General features: G+C 40.4%; 1 protein-coding gene across 1 annotated transcript; it reads left to right on the plus strand.

The window, feature by feature from the left end:
- Positions 1-2,654: 2,654 nt before the first annotated feature.
- LOC100702060 (heparan sulfate glucosamine 3-O-sulfotransferase 2) lies at positions 2,655-8,358 on the plus strand. Its single transcript, XM_003438464.5, has 2 exons — positions 2,655-3,503; positions 6,920-8,358. Exons 1-2 carry the CDS (start codon positions 3,007-3,009, stop codon positions 7,536-7,538), a joined length of 1,116 nt encoding a protein of 371 aa, XP_003438512.1. The 5' UTR covers positions 2,655-3,006; the 3' UTR covers positions 7,539-8,358.
- Positions 8,359-18,932: the final 10,574 nt, after the last annotated feature.

The following is an 18,932-nucleotide window of genomic DNA, read 5'->3' on the forward strand; positions in this document are numbered from 1 at the left end:
ATTGGCACCCGCATTCAGTGAGCTCCCAAAGACAATCAAACACTTTAAGAAATATGTTGTGCATTTACAGACACATCATTCATTCCCTAAACATAGATCATGACTCATGCTGTCAAGCCTGACACCCCCACCGCTCTCTCCGGAATCTCAAATCTAAATATGAGTCTTAGTTAAACTGAACGGCTAAGGAGGGGAATGTCTCACTTTTAAATTTGCTCCTGGAAAGCCCGGGTGGTCTCTCATATCTTTTTTTTTCCTAAAAAAATGGCACTGACTAGATTGTTCCACATTGCACTTCTGTCATAGTTTATATCAGTCAAAAAAAGGTTGTGTCCTTCTCTGTAATGAGCTAGAACAAGATAAACCGTATGTTCAGTAAATGAAACTGAGGTTAAACTGATTTTCCTCAACAATATTTTTGATTGTTCCACTGAAAAGTCAAGCTGTGCACGCGGCAGAGGTGATTATAACATTTAATCACTGCGCCCCATCGCTGAGCGTAGCAGGCTTCTCGCCCCGAGGTTTGATTTACCCGCCCTCTTCCTGAGGAAAAATCTCATTCACTAGACGGATTGCTAAGCGGGTCTCTCCAACCAGCCCCTATAAATCATTCTTTAATCAGAGGCTTCTCAGATTGGGCGCAGACACCCGCAGGAGCACCACTGTGACACCTCAACTCCTCCCCATGCGTCTCTGCAGGCCGGGGAGCTTTCATCCTCTTCTCTTTCCACTGTGAGCTTGCCTGCATTTGTTTTTGTCATCAGGAAGTGTATGACCACACAACGATGCTTTAATGCCTCCTTCTGCTACAAGGAGAGGGGAGGTCTAACAAGATCAGGAACAAGACTACTGGTATAGAAGCTGGAAAACAATACAAAGAGCAAAGTGGACAACTAAACCAGTCCAAAGAGGCCCTGAGACCACAGAAAGTCCAGTCTTACAACATGTGCGATAATGCAAATATTGGTATCGATCCCATACCAAGTAAATACAGGGCAGTATTGTTGATATCAATATCAATACTGATACTTTTAACCTATAAAGGCAGCTTTTGTATGGGAGAGCAGTTGTTATGATTTATGACATAAATCATCATGAATTTGCAAATTCTGAACACATTTCAATGTTCACTAAATCACTTTGATTTTGACTTTTAACAATAATTAATTAACACAATAAAAAACACCTTTTCAGCTTTTCATGTATTTTGAAAGTAGGGTTTATTTGTTTGTTGAGACCTGAAATGTAAATGTGTTTGGGTCAACTTCGGTTTTTACAGTGTGCTATAGGCTATAAATTAAATAGGCCTGACAGTCAACACAAAAAGGCTACATACTTAAGTTAGAGGATGGATACAAAGTATCGATCCACTCGTGTTAGTATCGAGCTGACACAGATATCAGTGTTGGTATCAATACTATCAATATTTGGATCAATCTGCTCACCCCTACAGCCAGTTTGTGCTAATTTAAGGAAACTTTTAATTGGGAATGCAGTACACAACACGAAAGTTCAGATGGCATGACAAGTTGGATCATGCTTTATCAAATGAATGAAGATCAGAATAGTTATAAGACATCAGTGTTTTATTTGGTAATTTGTTTTTATGGTGGATATTACTTAATTAAATTCAATAGACCTGCTGGTATTTGACAAGAAGAAAGTGGGAATTTCACCCCAGGGAGGTTTCTCGCAATTTTAACCAGCCAAACTCAAAACTTCTGGCCATTTGTTTTGTATATATTATTAAAGTTATAATCACTAATCACTCACAAAATAACGTTTTCTGGTGGAAAATTACCTGTTTGAGTCACCAGTACGAGTTGAAAGCAGTGATAGTCAGGCACACTTGTGTAGGCGTTTATTTCTGTCAGCAGCAGGTGTGGTTTTGTCTGAGGATGATGTGCTTGTTAATGCAGTTATGAAACCTTATTCAAATAGAAATATACATTTCATTATATTTAAAGTTAAATGTTGTGTGCAACAACAACTCATTATGAAGTTGATTTTGATTAATGAATAAATTCTTTTCACATAAAAATGTCAGAAAATAATGAAAAGTTCTCATCACATAGTCCTTTTTTAACTTAAAAGTGAAACTGATCATTAGTAGGTGGTGATTAATTTTCCCAGTAATGGAGTGTGAAGTAAATTCTCACATTGGGACATTTACAGAGTTGATTTTATCCAACCTTCTGAACACTCGAATGACTCTCTGCTGACTGCCTAGTTTAAGGTCATGAACCATAAAAAAACGGAAAAAAACTGTTCAGTGTCTTTAAATTTAACCTCATCAGAAGAGATTGAACCAGTGCTGTGATTGGTCCAACAGGAAGAGCAAAGCTTGCTGGGTCTTGAAGTGTTAAATTATAAATATTTAAAGATATTTTTACTCTCGTGTTTTCTGGTGTGTTGGTGTAAATCAGCTCTAATACTATTCATTTTATTAACAAAAATGTTTCACTTTACGTTAATAAAATGCTTCAAATATTAATACTTACAAACATTCTGTATGTTTACCTTTAAATGAACAAAGAGTCGACTCGGAGCTTAGATCTTAGTATGAAGAGTGATAAAAGGTAAAGTGAGATGAGCAAGTGGAGACGGATGAATACTTTTTATCTTCTTTTTTTTTTTTTTACCATTTTTTTAATGCAAAGACACCGTGACGTCACTGTGTGGAAATATTTTTCTGTCGCTCAGCCGGTTTGGAGCTGACAGTCCGCTCAAGTTGCCAGAGAGCGCGCACAGCTCTTGCAGCCATGCGTGATGGCCACGGACGCGTCCAGGAGTTTTAAAACAGGATGGCTTCGCAACTCGGTGCGCAGGGAAGGATACCTTTTCAGGTAAGGAGCTGAAGCGATGGGACTCACATGGACTGTGGTAACAGGCTTGAAGTCTGCTGATTTTCTTCTTTAAAGCCCGTGGAGCCACTAAGACAATCAGAAAAGGACGGAACGCAAAAATCAATTAAAAAAATCATGCACTGTTCATACTCATGGAGAGATGGCATGCGTGCTCCTCTTCGGTCGACTTCTTCCCTTCTCACACCGGCTCAGAGGAACGTCCATCTGCTTGTTATCCCTTTTCCTTTCATATTTATTCTACTGCGCTCTATTCCCTGACGGTGCCATCATGCAAACGTCAGGTGATCCGACGCCCAGCTGTCAGCGAGCAGATGGAGCCAAAAGGCGCCTTCAGAAATCCCTCTCCTGCCTTTTACCGTCGGACGCGAGGTTGAGCGCTGTTGAGGCGTCTCGGTTGAAAGCCGACCAAAGACCCCATTTCGCTCATCACACCGCCGGGAACGGCACGCCCAGCCCGCCTATGAGCAATTTAAAGTTCGGCAATAAAAAGTTACCAAATGCCATCATAGTCGGTGTGAAAAAGGGAGGCACGAGAGCCGTCCTGGAGTTCATAAGAATACATCCGGATGTGCGCGCGGCGGGAACCGAAACACACTTCTTCGACAGGAACTATGACAGAGGCCTGGACTGGTACAGGTAAGACAACGTGTGTCTCACCTGTGCAGGTGCGTGTCCATCTGCTCCACGAATCCCGTTATTTACCAGAAGTGATAGTAATAAGTAGGAAATGACACCAGATTAGACTTCAGTCAGCTTTTACTGCACAATATCTGACTTTAAGATTCTTGGTTTAACTGGTTTTAGCTTAACTAATTTAACTAGTTTATGTAATCTAGAAACTGGTCAAAGAGCAGCCTTTTCTCGTGGCTGCTGCTCCCGCAGAGACCCATGAGTGTGTCTGGAAATTTGTGGCTTCTAGTCAGCTGTGCTTGCATAATTCTGCATATCTGATTAGGCCGTTTCTCTCCCACCAAACTAAATGTTAATGATAGTAAATTATGGAGAATGATACACTATATTTCCAGCTTAGTTTTCTAAAAGGTCATAACGATTGCAGGCCAATATAACCGTGTGCCTTCACATGATACATAGGGAATTACAGTGGAGTTCAGGTAAGCGGTGTAGCGTCTCATTTTCTTCTGTTTTATGCCTGAATCTGTTTCCCCCCTCCTTGTCTAATTTCTGCAGTGGTTAATGTTTACTTACATTTCCTACAGAGAGAAAAAATAGAAAAGGTAAGGAATCATGGGGGAAAGAGACAATATAATATAATAATAGAATTTAAAATCATCTGCTTACCTTTAAAAAATCAGTGATGAATGTGCCCCCTCTGTTTTGGTGCTTCTTTGTGTATATCAGACTTGGAGCTGGGTAAATATGCTGGATGTGTTTTCTGCAGTTTATTGACTCACTTCAAGTTTTATTGCAGGGAAGTTTTGAGGAATGTGCTGTGTTTACACTGGCAGAAGAGTGGCTCTCTGTCTCTCTCCTTTTTCTCCTTTTTTTGACATACTGTAGAGCAGTTCATCAAATTTCTCATAAAATCCAACCTCTGGAGGCGAGCAGTGCAAACAGCGCCCTGCATGCCCGCTGTAACTCCTAGACATCTCAGCTGTAGTCTTGTTTGTTTATTATAATATTTAAACATGACAGCCATGAAAGGGAATTATTTATTGATTTTTCAAATGCTACCCAAGGCACCTTAAACTAGAAGGGGCACTCAGACAGTGCATCCTCAGCCAAGGTCAGTGCTCCATTTCACAAGTTTAAAGGAAGCGATTCAAATCTGCTCCAAAATTTAATGGGTTCTTCCTTTGCCCGTGCCCCACCATTCCTCCGAGTTTCATGATTTTCACCTTGGTAGTTTATTGGGGGGTGAGGTGTGTGTGTGTGTGGTTGGGAGGTGGGAAGGGGGGGTAATCTTTCTGACTGGTGATCAAACTGCACTGATCACCTACATCCTCAGCTCTCACCCTGGCGGAGGAACAAAGTGCATCCCTAACAAACTGCTTCGATTGACTGATGATCAAACCGAATAGCCATAAATTAAACATGCACATAATTACACAGATTTAGAGGAAGCATATGTTTGCAAACACAAGTTTAGCTGATTATAAAATGAAAGAACACACACACTCACATGCATACAGTAACAGACAAGCAATTACGCAGAAACGCGCTCTCGTATTTATCCCCTGGTTCTTTCAAGAGCATTTCATGTTAATGATAGACTGTCATGTAAGCTGTAGGAGGGATGTGTATCAGTAGTATTATATAATAATTACAGACTCAAAGTATCTCCACTAATTGGCACTCTTCACAAAAGTTGGCAGTTGAAGCCCTTTTATCTCAGAGATGTGTCTTCCAGATGTGAACCCTCGCCCATTACTGCAGGTTGATTGTCAGCTGTCAAAGCCGTTGACGAAAGGTCAGACGTCGATTGCTTTCAAAATAAAACAGCTGCTTCCCGGAAGCTTCCTTATAAACATTCGTTCATAAATCAGAATGAAGGGTGTGGACTGTCACCTTGAATTTGCTAATTGAGTGTGTCACATACATGTTTTTTTCAATGTCTATGCAAAGGAAAAAATAACAAGAAGGAGGAATAAAGATGTCTGAAGTGATCTTACTAAGCATCAGATGGTGGCTTGGCTGGCCGTGTCTCTACAGCTGAGACAAATTTGCTGTCAATTTTGATGTTATCCTATGTCCACGAGCTTGTTAGTATTGTTGCCATTTATTTATTGTTTTTTAGATTTTAATATTTTCTGAAAAATTGCAGCTAATGATAGAATCATTACAACTTCAGATCAATTAAATGGGTGGTTTGAAAGAAGCGCCTTAACAGAACCATAGACTGTATATAAAAGATGGATGAAGACAACATGACATCACCCACTAGATTTTTGATGCCATCTTGACAAGCAAGGAGTTGCTCTGACTGAAAAATTGAGGAAATTGCACCAGATCCACACCAAAAATATCCTTTATCAGATTTTTGTTTAATGTAAATGCCAACAAAATTTACAAAATGAACATCAATTAACAATAAAGAGTGAAAACTAGTCATTTAAACTGATCAGAAAATATGTGCTAAGGTTTTGAATCAAATTTGAATCTTATAGTCTTTTAATAATAAAAAGAGAGAAGTCACCCTGGTGGCCACTGGAAAAGATACAGGTTTTAAGACTCTTGAGCATTGACTATGTCCATCTTTTATACACAGTCTATAATAAACTAGCCAACAAAAAAAAAACATACAATCAAAATTATTTGTAAGCTGGTGTAAAACATCTGTACGCAGGAATTTTAAATTAGAGTTGCAATAATGAGTCAGGAATTTATTCAATAGCTATTATAATAATAAAATTATCCAAGAATAAAATGGAAATGCTTCATTGTCAGTCTCTAAAAGGAAAATTTGCCCCTTGTTCTATGTTGAAATTGATTAATTGGGGAAAAAACAGAAGTGAAATAAAGATTAGCAAATTAATTGACAATGAAAATAATCATTAACCGCTCTCTCCAATCAATCTTCAAGTTTTTCTCAGCAAAGCCCTGCTTGTTCAAATCACCTCTGTAAAGAATGGCCTAGTTTGAAGACCCAGAAGTCACTGAACAGAGTCGCTGCTATACGTGTTCTGTTTGCATTCGTGGTGATTTATTACTCCTGAAACATGCAGGCCTGATGCACAGGAGAGCTGTCTGTGAGACAAGTCTCCAGTGACAACAGACTACTACAACTTTGCTTCAGTGCTCCTATTATGATTTTCATCAAGAAATTGGGTTCACGGCCAAACCGAAGCTCACTTAGGGTAGCTTTATGCCTTTACAACTCACTTGTGTAATCCTGCCCTAAATAGATATGTTACATAGATTTTTTTCTTTACTTTGGCAGATGAAATGGAAGGACATTGTGACCTTTGCTTCTGAATCTGTTAGCTTTTAAGGTTACTTAGGCGCTCAAATGTTTAGTATTTTTTAAAAGAAATCCTAAATTAACATGAATGTAAATGAGAAACTTCTATTCTGTGTTTTCATCTTTCATTCAGAGGTTTAATGCCAAGAACTCTTGAAAGCCAAATCACAATGGAGAAGACACCGAGCTACTTTGTGACAAAAGAGACACCACACCGGATTTATACCATGTCCCAAGACACCAAGCTCATAGTGGTGGTGCGAGACCCCGTCACTCGAGCAATATCGGACTACACTCAGACGTTATCCAAAACGCCGGACCTGCCGAGCTTCCAGGACCTGGCCTTCAGGAATCAGAGCCTGGGAATCGTGGACATGTCCTGGAACGCCATTCGGATCGGCTTGTACGCTTTGCACCTTGAAAACTGGCTCCGCTACTTCCCTCTGGCTCAGATCCATTTTGTGAGCGGAGAGCGTCTCATCACAGACCCAGCAGGGGAGATGGCTCGGGTGCAGGACTTTCTTGGGCTGAAACGCATTGTCACCGACAAACACTTCTATTTCAACCGCACCAAGGGTTTTCCCTGCCTTAAAAAGCCGGAGAGCAGCGGCTCGCCCCGCTGCCTTGGCAAGTCGAAGGGGAGGACTCACGTGCAGATAGACCGAGACGCCATTGAGCAACTGCGAGACTTCTATCGACCTTATAATGTCAAGTTCTATGAAATGGTGGGGCACGACTTTAAGTGGGAGTAGGGGTTCGAGATGTATGTTTACGTGGTGCTGGAAAGACTTAGCTATTCCACAAATGTTCTTTTAAAAGCAGTTTGCCTTCAGTAATGTGTCAAGGCTAAAGTGAATAGCTAACTATCAGCGGTCTCTAGACAATTTCCGAGCGAAGCAGCCGAGGCAGTACTTTCCTTTGAAGTGACTCTAATGAACAGAGTAAAATCTAAGACGACATTGCTTTTGCACTTGTAATGATCAGTTACCAGCATCAGCACCCTGTTTGTTGCCAGATATAGGCATCATTTTCAGATTTCCGTTTGTGTTACTCTGTATTATTGCTGACTTTATTGCTGACTGCTTCATAAAAAAAAGAGAGAAAATTCGAAGGGAAGGGGATTAGTTCCTTTTAAAATCTGCTTGACTAATCAAAGTAGAGTTTGAAAGCAAGCCCTTGGAAAATGTCAGTGAAGTCTTCAGGGAGAAGAGAATTAAGCTGCACCACTGTGGCGGTAAATCCAAAATGTAAAGCCATAAGGCAAGTATGAACCACCTGATAATACTTACTCTTCATTTTTTTTTTTTCAAAAGGTGAAAGATATTTTCTTCCATTCTTTCCGGCATGAATCAGATATGTGCTGTAACGAGCATTTCACTCTGTACTCCGTGCTTTGTTTCCAAATCCTGGTTTATGTTTTTGTTGCAGAAGTATTTAATCACTGCGTTAATCACAATGCTTGTTCATAAACTTCATTAAATGAAACGGAAGCACAATTTATGAGTTTATGAATTCTGTTGCTTCCAAAGCACATGCTGTACCTTGATAAATTGCATTTTGTAAAAAAAAAAAAAACATCCTATTTTCTGCTTTTGCTCGATGTTTCGAAAACAACACACCAAACATGGAAAATTCACACGGCTCTTGCCCCCCACATTCCCCCTTTTCACATCTAGTTTGTACAGTTATGTTTTAGACCACCATCCTTTGAGGTTTATTGCATTCTGTAAGGTTTGTTGTGTGCCTCTGTGGTGGTAGGCGCATGAGTGGGTGTAGGTGTGAGGAATTTCAATCACTTTTCAAAGACAAAGCAGGGAACACCTATTCGTGGCGGGTTATCAAATAGATTCCGGGGCTGCATGTCACAAGATTGCAGTGAAAAGTTTGGATTTGGCTACACGCTATGAATACTAACGCCAGACTGTCTGAGCCTGAGCCAGATTGATACACTGCTGCAAAATAAAGGAAAAAAACACTTTGTAATACATGAACAGTGAGTATGATTCGAAGCACTGTGTAATGTATGATGAGGTGTTCAAGTTCCATATCACAAAGGACGATATTGTGGGTCCTGTGTGTGGTAATTTATCCTTACTGTTGCATTAACTGTGCCATTATCCATATCTTAGTGGAAGGGAAGAAGACTAGCTGTATGGGAATAACTATCTTTACTTGTTTTTCATGTTATCAACAGAGGTGCGTCATAGTGTAGTGGTTTACATTTGCCTAAAAAGCAGTTTAATCTTGGGAGGAGACAGAGATCTTTTTGGGGTTGTGTGAGGAAGGGCATCCAGTGTAAAACTGTGGGAACTTGTTGTGAATAAGGGAGCTGACGAAAGTAATCTCCCAATAATGTTATCAACTGATTACAAGGTAGTGACATCATCCAGATTAGTGAAGTCTTATTTTGAAACCTCAACTTGTACTTCCTGAGGAGTGGATCTGACTGGAAACTGGACACTGCAAACTCCTGGGATAACAACTACAGCCCGATTTATCAGTGGACCGATATTACCGATCGATATCAGATATTTACTGATCTATAGCTGCCTGCATTTATAAATAAAAATTTAAAAGTAAAGAAGAGACAAGAGGAACGCCTTTCAACCATGTTATGAGCGTTAATGTTGCACAGTTTATCCACTAGAGGGCACTCTGCAAAATAAACCACCAATAAGCGCAGTCAGACAAAACGTAAATGAGTAAATAAATAACTGTAGATAAAAATTTTTAGAAAAATCTGTTTGTTTCTGTCGCAATTAAAAAATATGAGCAGATACATCGAAGTATCCGATTTTTAAATCACTAAAAATCAGAATTGTAGTAACAACTTAAACTATTACTGCTTTTAGTACACCTTTTGAAACTACAGTTACACGATGCATCACAGAAATTTGTTTCTTTATGGGCACAGATTTTTTTTTAATAATTAAATTAACGATGCAGTCTCACCACATACTGAAAATACATAAAATGAGAGGAAAATAAAAGGCATTAGCAAAACATTAGAGAAGATATTATAAATGTTCTATAAAACCCAGTATACACAGGTTTTCAATAGTTTAAGAGTTCTGAGACATGAAGTGGAGCTATGTAGCGCACCATGCAGAGGTGGGAAAATAATCAAGTACAAATACTTTCTTAAGCCTTGATTATACTTTTGTCGTCAGTGTGTTCGCTAGAGCCCACTCAGGTCTGAGTGACGTAAAGTTTGACACCAGACAGTGAGCGGACGTCCGCATGCCCGCCTGTTTTTGTGACCTGTGGAGAATTTACATTACAATGCGCCGACCATGCATCCGCTCAGGCGGCAGACTTCAAAGAAGTATATCTGGAATGATTACCCGGTCTTCAGGTCTCCAGCTGTCTGCATCTGCAACAGAGGATAATCAAAGCTTTATTGTACTTTTCAGGTATTTTTACTTTGCTTGACTATTTATTTGTCTGTCAGCTTTTTACTTTTGCTCCCTGCATTTTAACAAAAAGATAACTCTACTTTCTACGTTAACAAAACAGGCTTGTTCCTGTAGTTTGAATGCATTTGAGGGGCGTTGTTGATCGTTTTGCATCAGTGCGTGCCTTCCTCGCATCAAACTGGTTTGAACCTAAATGGAGGGAACAGTTACCCAATCCTACTGGTGTATCCATCATGGTGCTTAAAGATGTAGAAAGGAAAGAGACTTACAACATATGCAGGGAACATGACAGCAAAGCAAAGACATGTCTGTAACAGAGAAAAATACCATGGGTCACATGATGATAGAAAATGAATATAATAATATAATGAACCATTTTTAAATTGCATCTTTAGGCACTCATATTTCTTTTGGTAAATCTTTACAAAATGCCAAACTTAACAGGTTGACAGGGAAAAATAGTGTTTTTGCACCAAAAAGGTGATTCCTAAAGACGTTTTAGCTAAAAAGTGGTCAAAATTAAGTCTGAGGACAAACAAAGAAGTGATGTTATGTGCAGTTAGGTCCTTAACAAGGAGAAAGAAACACCAGACACAGGACCTGAGAGGTGCATCTGGGCCTTCAGTTGATCCATCTACTGTTCACTCATCAGAAAAGGTCTCAGTCGAAGGGCGGCTGTCAAGAAGCCATTCTTAAGGAAGAGAAACAAGGGGAAAAGGCTGAGCTGTGCCAAATTACACAATAACTACACTGAAAATCAGTTGCAACAGGTCTGATGGAGTGAAGAACTGAAATTTTAACATTTTCAAATTGTCTTAAAAATGTATGGAGGAGGTCAGGAGAGAGGCAGAACAGTGAGTATTGCACTGTCACGGTTGGAGCTGCATTTCAGCCGGTGGTGTTGGAGATCTTGTCAAAATTGATGGAATTATGAAAATAGGAAAGTACCATGAGATTTTGATCCACCATCCAATCAAATACAATCTAGAAAACATCTGATTGGCAACAGCTTCAATTTTCAGCATGACAGTGATCCCAATCCCAAACTGCCAATGCAGTAAAATCTTACCTGGACAGAAAAACACACAATGGGACACTATTAGTCATGTATTGGCCTCCTCAGAGGTCAGACCTCAATGTTACTGAAGCCCCGTGGGACCATAGAAATGTGTCCAGACATCTCTGCTTATGCCTGTATTTCCATGTTTCAGTAAATCCCTGCCCCTAATTCCCATTTTCCCAGCTAAATATAAATAAATGAGGGTTGGCTTTTGCACAATACTCCAGACAGAGAGTTTGGCTGACAATCTCATAAACAGCTATTTCTTCACCATTTTATGTGTTTCTTTAAATATCACAAGTTAGACATATATGATCATCAAGAACTAATACTCATTAATAACAGTTTTCGCACCCAGCGGAGATATAGACCTCACTGCTCCTCTGCTATCTACATACCTCAGAAGAAGCCAGATACTTTTATCTGTTTGAATGCTTCATCTGAAGCACTCGTGAAATTTGCATTTAACAGTGTATCCTTTGAAGATTTCCTGGTGTTTGACATGAGAAAATCCAGAAAACTGAGCTTAGGGAACATGTTTTTATCTTCACTATATGTTACAACTGTCATTCTCCTCATTCCTTACCGCTTCTGCAAATGGTCGCAGTGCATTGTTAAAAGAAAAAAAAGACATGAAAGATGCTCCACTCTCTGTGACCCCCCCTCCCAACCCAGACGACTGCCTTTCTCTCTCTCTCTCTCTCTTTCTCTCTCTGTCCTCACAGCCGCCTCTGCCTGTCCTAACATTCATTAAACTCACACGACCTCCAGGTGGGGGAGTAGCCGGTGTGGCTGCACCACCTCCAGCGCATCTCTTGTCATCATGCTTGCCAGCGACTCATTTCTGTGGCTTAAAGAGCACGCACAGGTGAGCGTCTATCCAGTCGTCACTGTGAGCAGCAACTCTATATGTTACACAGGGGTCCTAATTAGGCTTGAGGGCTGGAGGAAAGCAATCCCTAGAACCAGCATCAGCCAGACTCTGATTAGACCCTGCTAGCAAAAACGGCTCTCCGGAGAATGCTTGCAGGTCAGATCTCTTCTTCTTCTTTCTCTCCCACACTTGCTCACACACACACAGCTTTTCTTTTCCAACAGGAAATCCCCCAGGACCCGGTCCATGCAAATCACGAAATCCTTTGCATTTCGGAGCACTACGATGTGACCTATTTGCACTCGAGCTAATGGGGCGCTTGTTAAGCTTAATGAGTATTTGTTAAAACTGATGAGTGAATATCATGTTGATTAATATTTCTGTCTTGTTGCTGTGAAACAGAGAGTTTTCAAACAAATCATAAAGCAAGGTTATGTTTAATGTGCTGGGTGATCAAACAGTTGTTATTTTTCCCACCCTCTATAGCAGATTTCAAATCACTCCATCCCCCCCGCGGAGCTTCCTGGTAATTATTAAACACTCAAAATACCTGAAGGAGCTGAAGGGGTCGGTAAATACGTCAACGCGCTGTTGATAAGCACTAGTTATTGCTCAGACTAATAACAAGACTTCAAGGACAGGCGTAGACGCACCATGTTCTTTTTTATCTCCCGCTCTCCAAGGAGAGTTGTAGGAAGAGGCTTAGAGTATTTGCTGCAATAATTTGGTGATCTGATATTGATTAAGGCTAAAAGCAGCAGCGCTGTTTTTAATGTAGGGATGAAAATCTAAACAGGAACGCTTTCCTCTAATGCACCAAAGAATAACTAGGCAGAATTAAGACAGTGGGCTGAAGGCCGAGTGTAAGCAGTGAAATGTCACAGTGATGTTCTTTGTGCAGATGTCATGTAATGTGGTTCGTCTCCTGCTGAAGCCACGGTTGCTTAATGTAGCTTCAAACATCCATCCCTTTGGATTTTTAATGAGTATGGAACTAAGAAGAGGGGAAGGATTATTTCCAAAGGAGTCCTCCCCCCTGAAACCTTAATATTGCAGTTGTTTTCATACGAAGCTGTTAGCCGTGCACGTGCACGCTCTGTTTAAGCTGCACTGAATTAAGGGTACGGATTCACACAGCCGTCCTCGTCCTTTGCTCAGGATGTCCTCATGGGATGGAATGAGCTCCTTCGGTATCCGAGTGAGACAGCAGCTGACACTGCAGAGGCAGGGATTCAGCAGTGCGCCGCGTTCACTCCTAATGCTTCAGAATAGTTTAACTTCTGCAGCCGACAGGATGTCCCAGTGGTCGAACTCACCGGTGGCTTAGGAGCCAAATTAAAATGAAGTGCTGACAACTGTGGCACAGTCTCAAGTATGTAATGATATATGTTCTACAACTATTTGCAGACCAGTGTTAGAACTGCAGTCTGTGGAGATGACAAGGTAGGAGACCATTATAGAGGAAGCTATGGAAGTGAAGAATTTAAGTGTACTAAAAACAGACATGTAATTTAAATATGGGCTCTAGTCGGGGTGCACCAACTGCATAGGTGCAGATAAAATGAGAAATCTAATAGCATCCAGACATTTGTTATTTTATTTTATTCACATTCCGATTTTTATTTTGCATCTCTGCTCAGATCAGCAGCCACCTGCACGGCCCCCTTTTTAACTCGTCTCCAGCAGGGAGTGAGAAGAAGATGGCAAAGATGTGAGACAGCGTTGGGCGGGTGCCCTTTCAAGATTCAGATCAGTAAAATTCAGCAAAGTCCTCCAAATTAGAAACAGTTGTTTAGTGCCATCTCCCTGTTGTTGCATCCGTTTGTCAGGCGGGTTGAGAGCCTGTTTTCGGCGGAGTAGCTAAAGTGCGTCGGAAAGCTGATTAGATCGGAGCAGTAGTCAAACCCTCGGCGTCTCTCTCACCAGGAGATGTGTTCTAATTAGAGAGCGTGCCTCGTGTCTCACTGAGGAGAATAACAAGTCTCATCCCAAGGCTGCCTCCAGATGAACCTCGCATCCACAGCAAAGCAAAACACATCTGATGTATCAGCAAACCCCTGGACTTTCAGACCACACCTGAGTCGACATGCTGCGCATGAGGATTTTGGTGGTGGGGAGGGGATTACGACGAAGCCATGCAAGGCTGGAGCTCAGCAATGAAGGAAACCAAGTAGAGCGGGTCTGTGAGCAGGTTTTAAGGTCCAAACTGTTCTTTCAGGTAATAAATATATTTCTAAACACTTTTCAGTGAATTAAACCAGTGAAGATTTGCACTTCTTACAATGTAGAATGGTTGTTTTATACCTCATCGTTTCAGCATTTGATCGGCGTAAAAGGAGGGACCAACTGAATCCTGGTGTGAGATTAGGAGATTCTGCATAAGCCTGCTCCATATGCACAGTTATTTCATTTTGCTATGCGCATTAACCCCTGCACATATTGTGTATATAAAGGTACAACCAACTGTCTTATGGAAAAGAGAAAGAAAACACAAACTAATTATATATTTTGAAGTGGTGTGAAATCCTGATGATTTTTCTATTGTGCTGCTTTTCAGAAATTATTCTGTTTTTTTTAAAAGAATTAATTTAAAAAAGCCAATTTATTTCAGCATCAAGTTGCTGATTATATTTCACATCATTCATGAAATTTGCATCTTAGTCACAGCTTAAATAAGTAAATCAGAGCAATATTTGATACAGATATGCTCATTTTTGATCAACAGGCCTCTTTAATCATCATAATACTTAGCTTAAATGTTTGGCTTCTGAATGTAATCAAAGTAGCAGCACATAATCTTTAGTACTCTAAGAAATACTCGTATTGTGCTTTCCATCACAAAAAATGAAATTCTACTCCATCACACAGTAACACACACACACACACAAACTCAGGGCGGAGGATGGTCCAGACTCCCCGGGCGGCTTGTCTCAGATTGGATGTCAGATGCTAGAGACAGCTGCACTCATCACAGCTTTTATGAATACATTACCTTTTATGTTCATCCAAACACTAATTTATCTTCCTCTGAAAATCAAGCGGGACAGGCTTCCGCTCATCGGTCATCAGGAAAATTGCAACTTTCAGAAACTGTGCGGTGTGGAAGACAAATATCCGCAGACAAAAATCACGGCAAATCTTTCAGCTGGGTGGTAATTCGAAGCTCGACTTTGACAGAGTATATGTGCGGATATTTGTGTGTTTGTATCTGCGTGTGTGGTATTTATACTGCCGGTTTTTGCCTGCATTTTTTTTTAAAAAGCAGAGATGGTTCGTAAAATATCAAAGTGTGTTATTTGCCTCCACGAAAACTCCCCAACATCAAAGACTTCCTCCGTCTCCCCCAAGAACCCAAAAAACCTCCAGTTTTTTTTTACCCGTGCAGCCTCGCCTGTCTTCCATCTCAGCATTGCTCAAAAGGCAAAAGCCTCTAATGACACAAGAAGCAAGATGGAGAGACTGCTGCCAACAAAACAGGGAGAAAAAAAAAGGATCATCAACCAAACAGACACATTTTAGCTGATGATTGACATCCCTGCATCTTTTTATTATTCCTGTGATGTTCGTCCAGACGCACTGTTGCCAGAAACTGTGGCCTCACACTTTGGCTGATGCAGCAATCTGGTGATATGCGCCTCTCTGCCTGCCAACCACCTGGCTGAAAAAAGCATAATCAACCTCTCAGTCAATCACTCCTCGCACAGCCAATGGTGTAGGATGGGTGTCAGAGGAAGCGCGGCAGACATGCGCTGGCTTTATGTCCAACTTTGACACTTCACACCTTACTCTCCAGCATCCTGATGAGTCCCTCTGTATTAGAACGGCCTTGGGATTCCAGCTACCCACTGCCGCTCATTATGTAGGAGAAATAAATGCTCTGCCTGTGGGATGAGGCTGCTGGGTCTCAGACATTTTACAGGTTGCGGTTTTAGCGACTGTATCATCTTCCAGCTTCTTCCTTCATAAAGAGCACTCAACTGAATGACAGTGAATTAATTACTCAAAGAAATCTGGGGGTAATTTACGCTAGAATTAAAACTATCTTACAGTTAAGACTGAGCTGATAATGTCCGGAGGGATGATGGGGATTATATTTAGCAAGATTATTCTGCTGCATTAAAAAACTGCACATTAATCCAGTGCTGCTAGAGAAGGGTGCAAAGATCACTAACCCTGACAGTTTGTGGAAGCTGTCTCTAGTCCAGAAACAACAGCACAGTCTCTTTGGGTGTTAAAGTTGTTTTCAAGACACCACTCGCTGCTTAGGGTTATGTAATTCAGCCTTAGATATCCCACAAGACGCATCATGTATATTGCATTGCCTAAAAAGCAGCTCGCTCTCTCTCCGATGCACTCAAGGCTTACTAGGTTTTTCATATCTGATTAAAGGAGAACTAAAGTACTCCATCACTGGGCTCAAGAGAAGAGAAATAACTGACACGCTCGCTGCTGAAACAAGTGAATGATTTAATTTGTTTCTCATTTGGCAGGGGGGAAACAGCCCTACACTGAGAACACATTTGGTGAAGCATAGGTTGTTAAATTTTCACTTTATGATTATGAATTGATAAGGGTTGAGCAGAATATGTAAAAAAGAGAAAATTTAACAGTTTCAATCTTTTTCTTGGGTACTTAAGGAGGTGCAGTTTGTGAGCATAGATAGATAGATAGATAGATAGATACAAAGAAGATTAAGAAATTTAAAAACAGGATGGCGTGCTAATTTTTTGTGATTTAGCAAGCTTGATTATGCAACACCCTCAACATCTGGATGATCAGTTCTGGACTGCAAAGCAGTTGCACAGGTTGCCTGGTGGAAGGCAACCTGTCTCCAAATTGCGGTCTGATTTGGATGACTGCAGTCACTCTCAGACAAAGAAAGATTTGTAAATAACTATTGTCTAATTTATTGCAGACAAGTTGCCAAAATGTTGCAATCAGTCTGTGCTGATGTGTTTAACTCATCTATACTACATCTGGATTACTATTACTATTACTATTGCTTGGCAACCTGGCTTTAATTCTGCAGCAATCCCATCATTATTTGTGAAGGAATTTGAGGATTGTTTTTCACATCTATGAGGTTCCAGCTGGACTCTAAATGTAAGTATTTAATCTGAATTTCTGTTTAACAAAGATGGATTTTTATGTTGACATGAACTGATTTGCAGTTTTGGCTGATTTATGACAGTTTGACCTCATTCAGTCTTAAACTGGCAGCAGACTGACTCCATCTTGTTGCCATATGAACCAAAGTTGCTTTAAAGACTGAAGTGGTCGCAGAGCTGGTCCCCATCTTTGAAGCAACCATTTCAAAGGTAGTGAAATTACAAGCTCATTGAACACAGTCCCATTAATTTTGGTCATGTGGCAGTCTCCAACCACCGTTTTCTCCAGTGTGACTGTAACAACAAATAAAAAATCACAGCAGTGATGACAGTCCCTCTGGCTGATCCAATCTAGCACCTACCTTAGGTATACAATAACAACATCTGTGCTAGGAACTCTATTTAAACTGCTCTGTCTTCCTCCTCTCACCCCAAACAGTCACAGCAGAGTTCCTTCCCCCAAAGTTATTTACACATTTTAAATGTAGAAATGAAGAAATCTTGTGAATGAAACTAACTTGTGAGTGCCTTCATGTGACAATACTGGTTGAAAAGCTAAAAATTATTAAATTACATAAAAGACTTTTTTCTTTTACAAAGAAAAGAAACCCTTTTAAATAATTCTCTGATCTATTAATACCGAGATATCTGACTTGAGGATTAATCAATTTAGCTGCTACCACAGGCTTTTGAAAGTTTTCCACTTTTCTGCTGCATCTTTCTTTTCTGTCCTATCAGAGGGGAACAATGCTGGGCAAGTTAAATGAGGCTGATTAAATACCCTAAATTGTTGGATCAGATAGGAAATGGATAACTAAAAAGAAACATATCACTAATGTAAAAAGACAGAAAGAAAAGCTTCATATTGCAACACAAATTAGCACTGTCCTGCATAATAAGCTCATACTGCAGAGAGGTATACAATATATATATGTGTGTGTGTGTGTGTGTGTGTTAGCATATAACACACATTCCAATAGCAAGATTCTATTAGATGTATTATAGCACTGCAGCATCTTATGAATTTTAATACAAAATAACCAAAAATGAAAATCCAGTCAGATGTGTTTCACAGTGTTGCATGGCTGTTACACTTGGTTCTATTTGTTGTGTTGTGTTATAGAGGTGTTTACAAGTGTGTGTGTGTGTGCGGCCACACTGAGTATTTCACCTTCAGCACAGTAGTCAATGCATCGATCCATCCAAGCGGCGAGCAGTGAAAAAGTGAAATCATGAAGCTCCTGCTCCTGCGCGGGGACGCTGGAGCATTAGCAGCAGCATTAAGGATTAAATTTGGCCCCCAGAAGATACCGAGATTGGTTTGATCAATACAATTAGATTGTCTTTTTTACGACGCACCAAGCACATTAATGTAGCAAAAGCAAAACATGTAAACTAATTCAGCCAGTTAGATGCATTGTGTTCAGGAGTCACGGAGGGTAATGTCACAGTTTGTGTGCTAAATCCTGATAAAAGTTGCTGAATTCTCCACTGAGGTCTTGCTAATGATGTTCTCTTGGAAGTGATACAATTGGCAAATGATTATTGATTTCGGCACTAGAAGAGCCTGGCTCCTTTACAGAATGATCCTGTGCCGGGTTGCAGTCGGTGAATTTAATTACGTCCATACGTGCATTTAAATAGGAGAGCCTCTCATTGTCCTTTAGGGTTTCAAAAAAAAGAGAAAA

Source organism: Oreochromis niloticus, linkage group LG8 (assembly GCF_001858045.2).
Source record: "Oreochromis niloticus isolate F11D_XX linkage group LG8, O_niloticus_UMD_NMBU, whole genome shotgun sequence".
NCBI classification, from domain to species: Eukaryota; Metazoa; Chordata; class Actinopteri; order Cichliformes; family Cichlidae; genus Oreochromis; species Oreochromis niloticus.

Coding starts and splice junctions, on each gene's coding strand:
- LOC100702060 (XM_003438464.5), top strand. CDS start 3,007: ATGGCATGCGTGCTCCTCTTCGGTCGACTTCTTCCCTTCTCACACCGG. Junction 3,504..6,919: donor AGAGGCCTGGACTGGTACAG/GTAAGACAACGT, acceptor TCTTTCATTCAG/AGGTTTAATGCCAAGAACTC.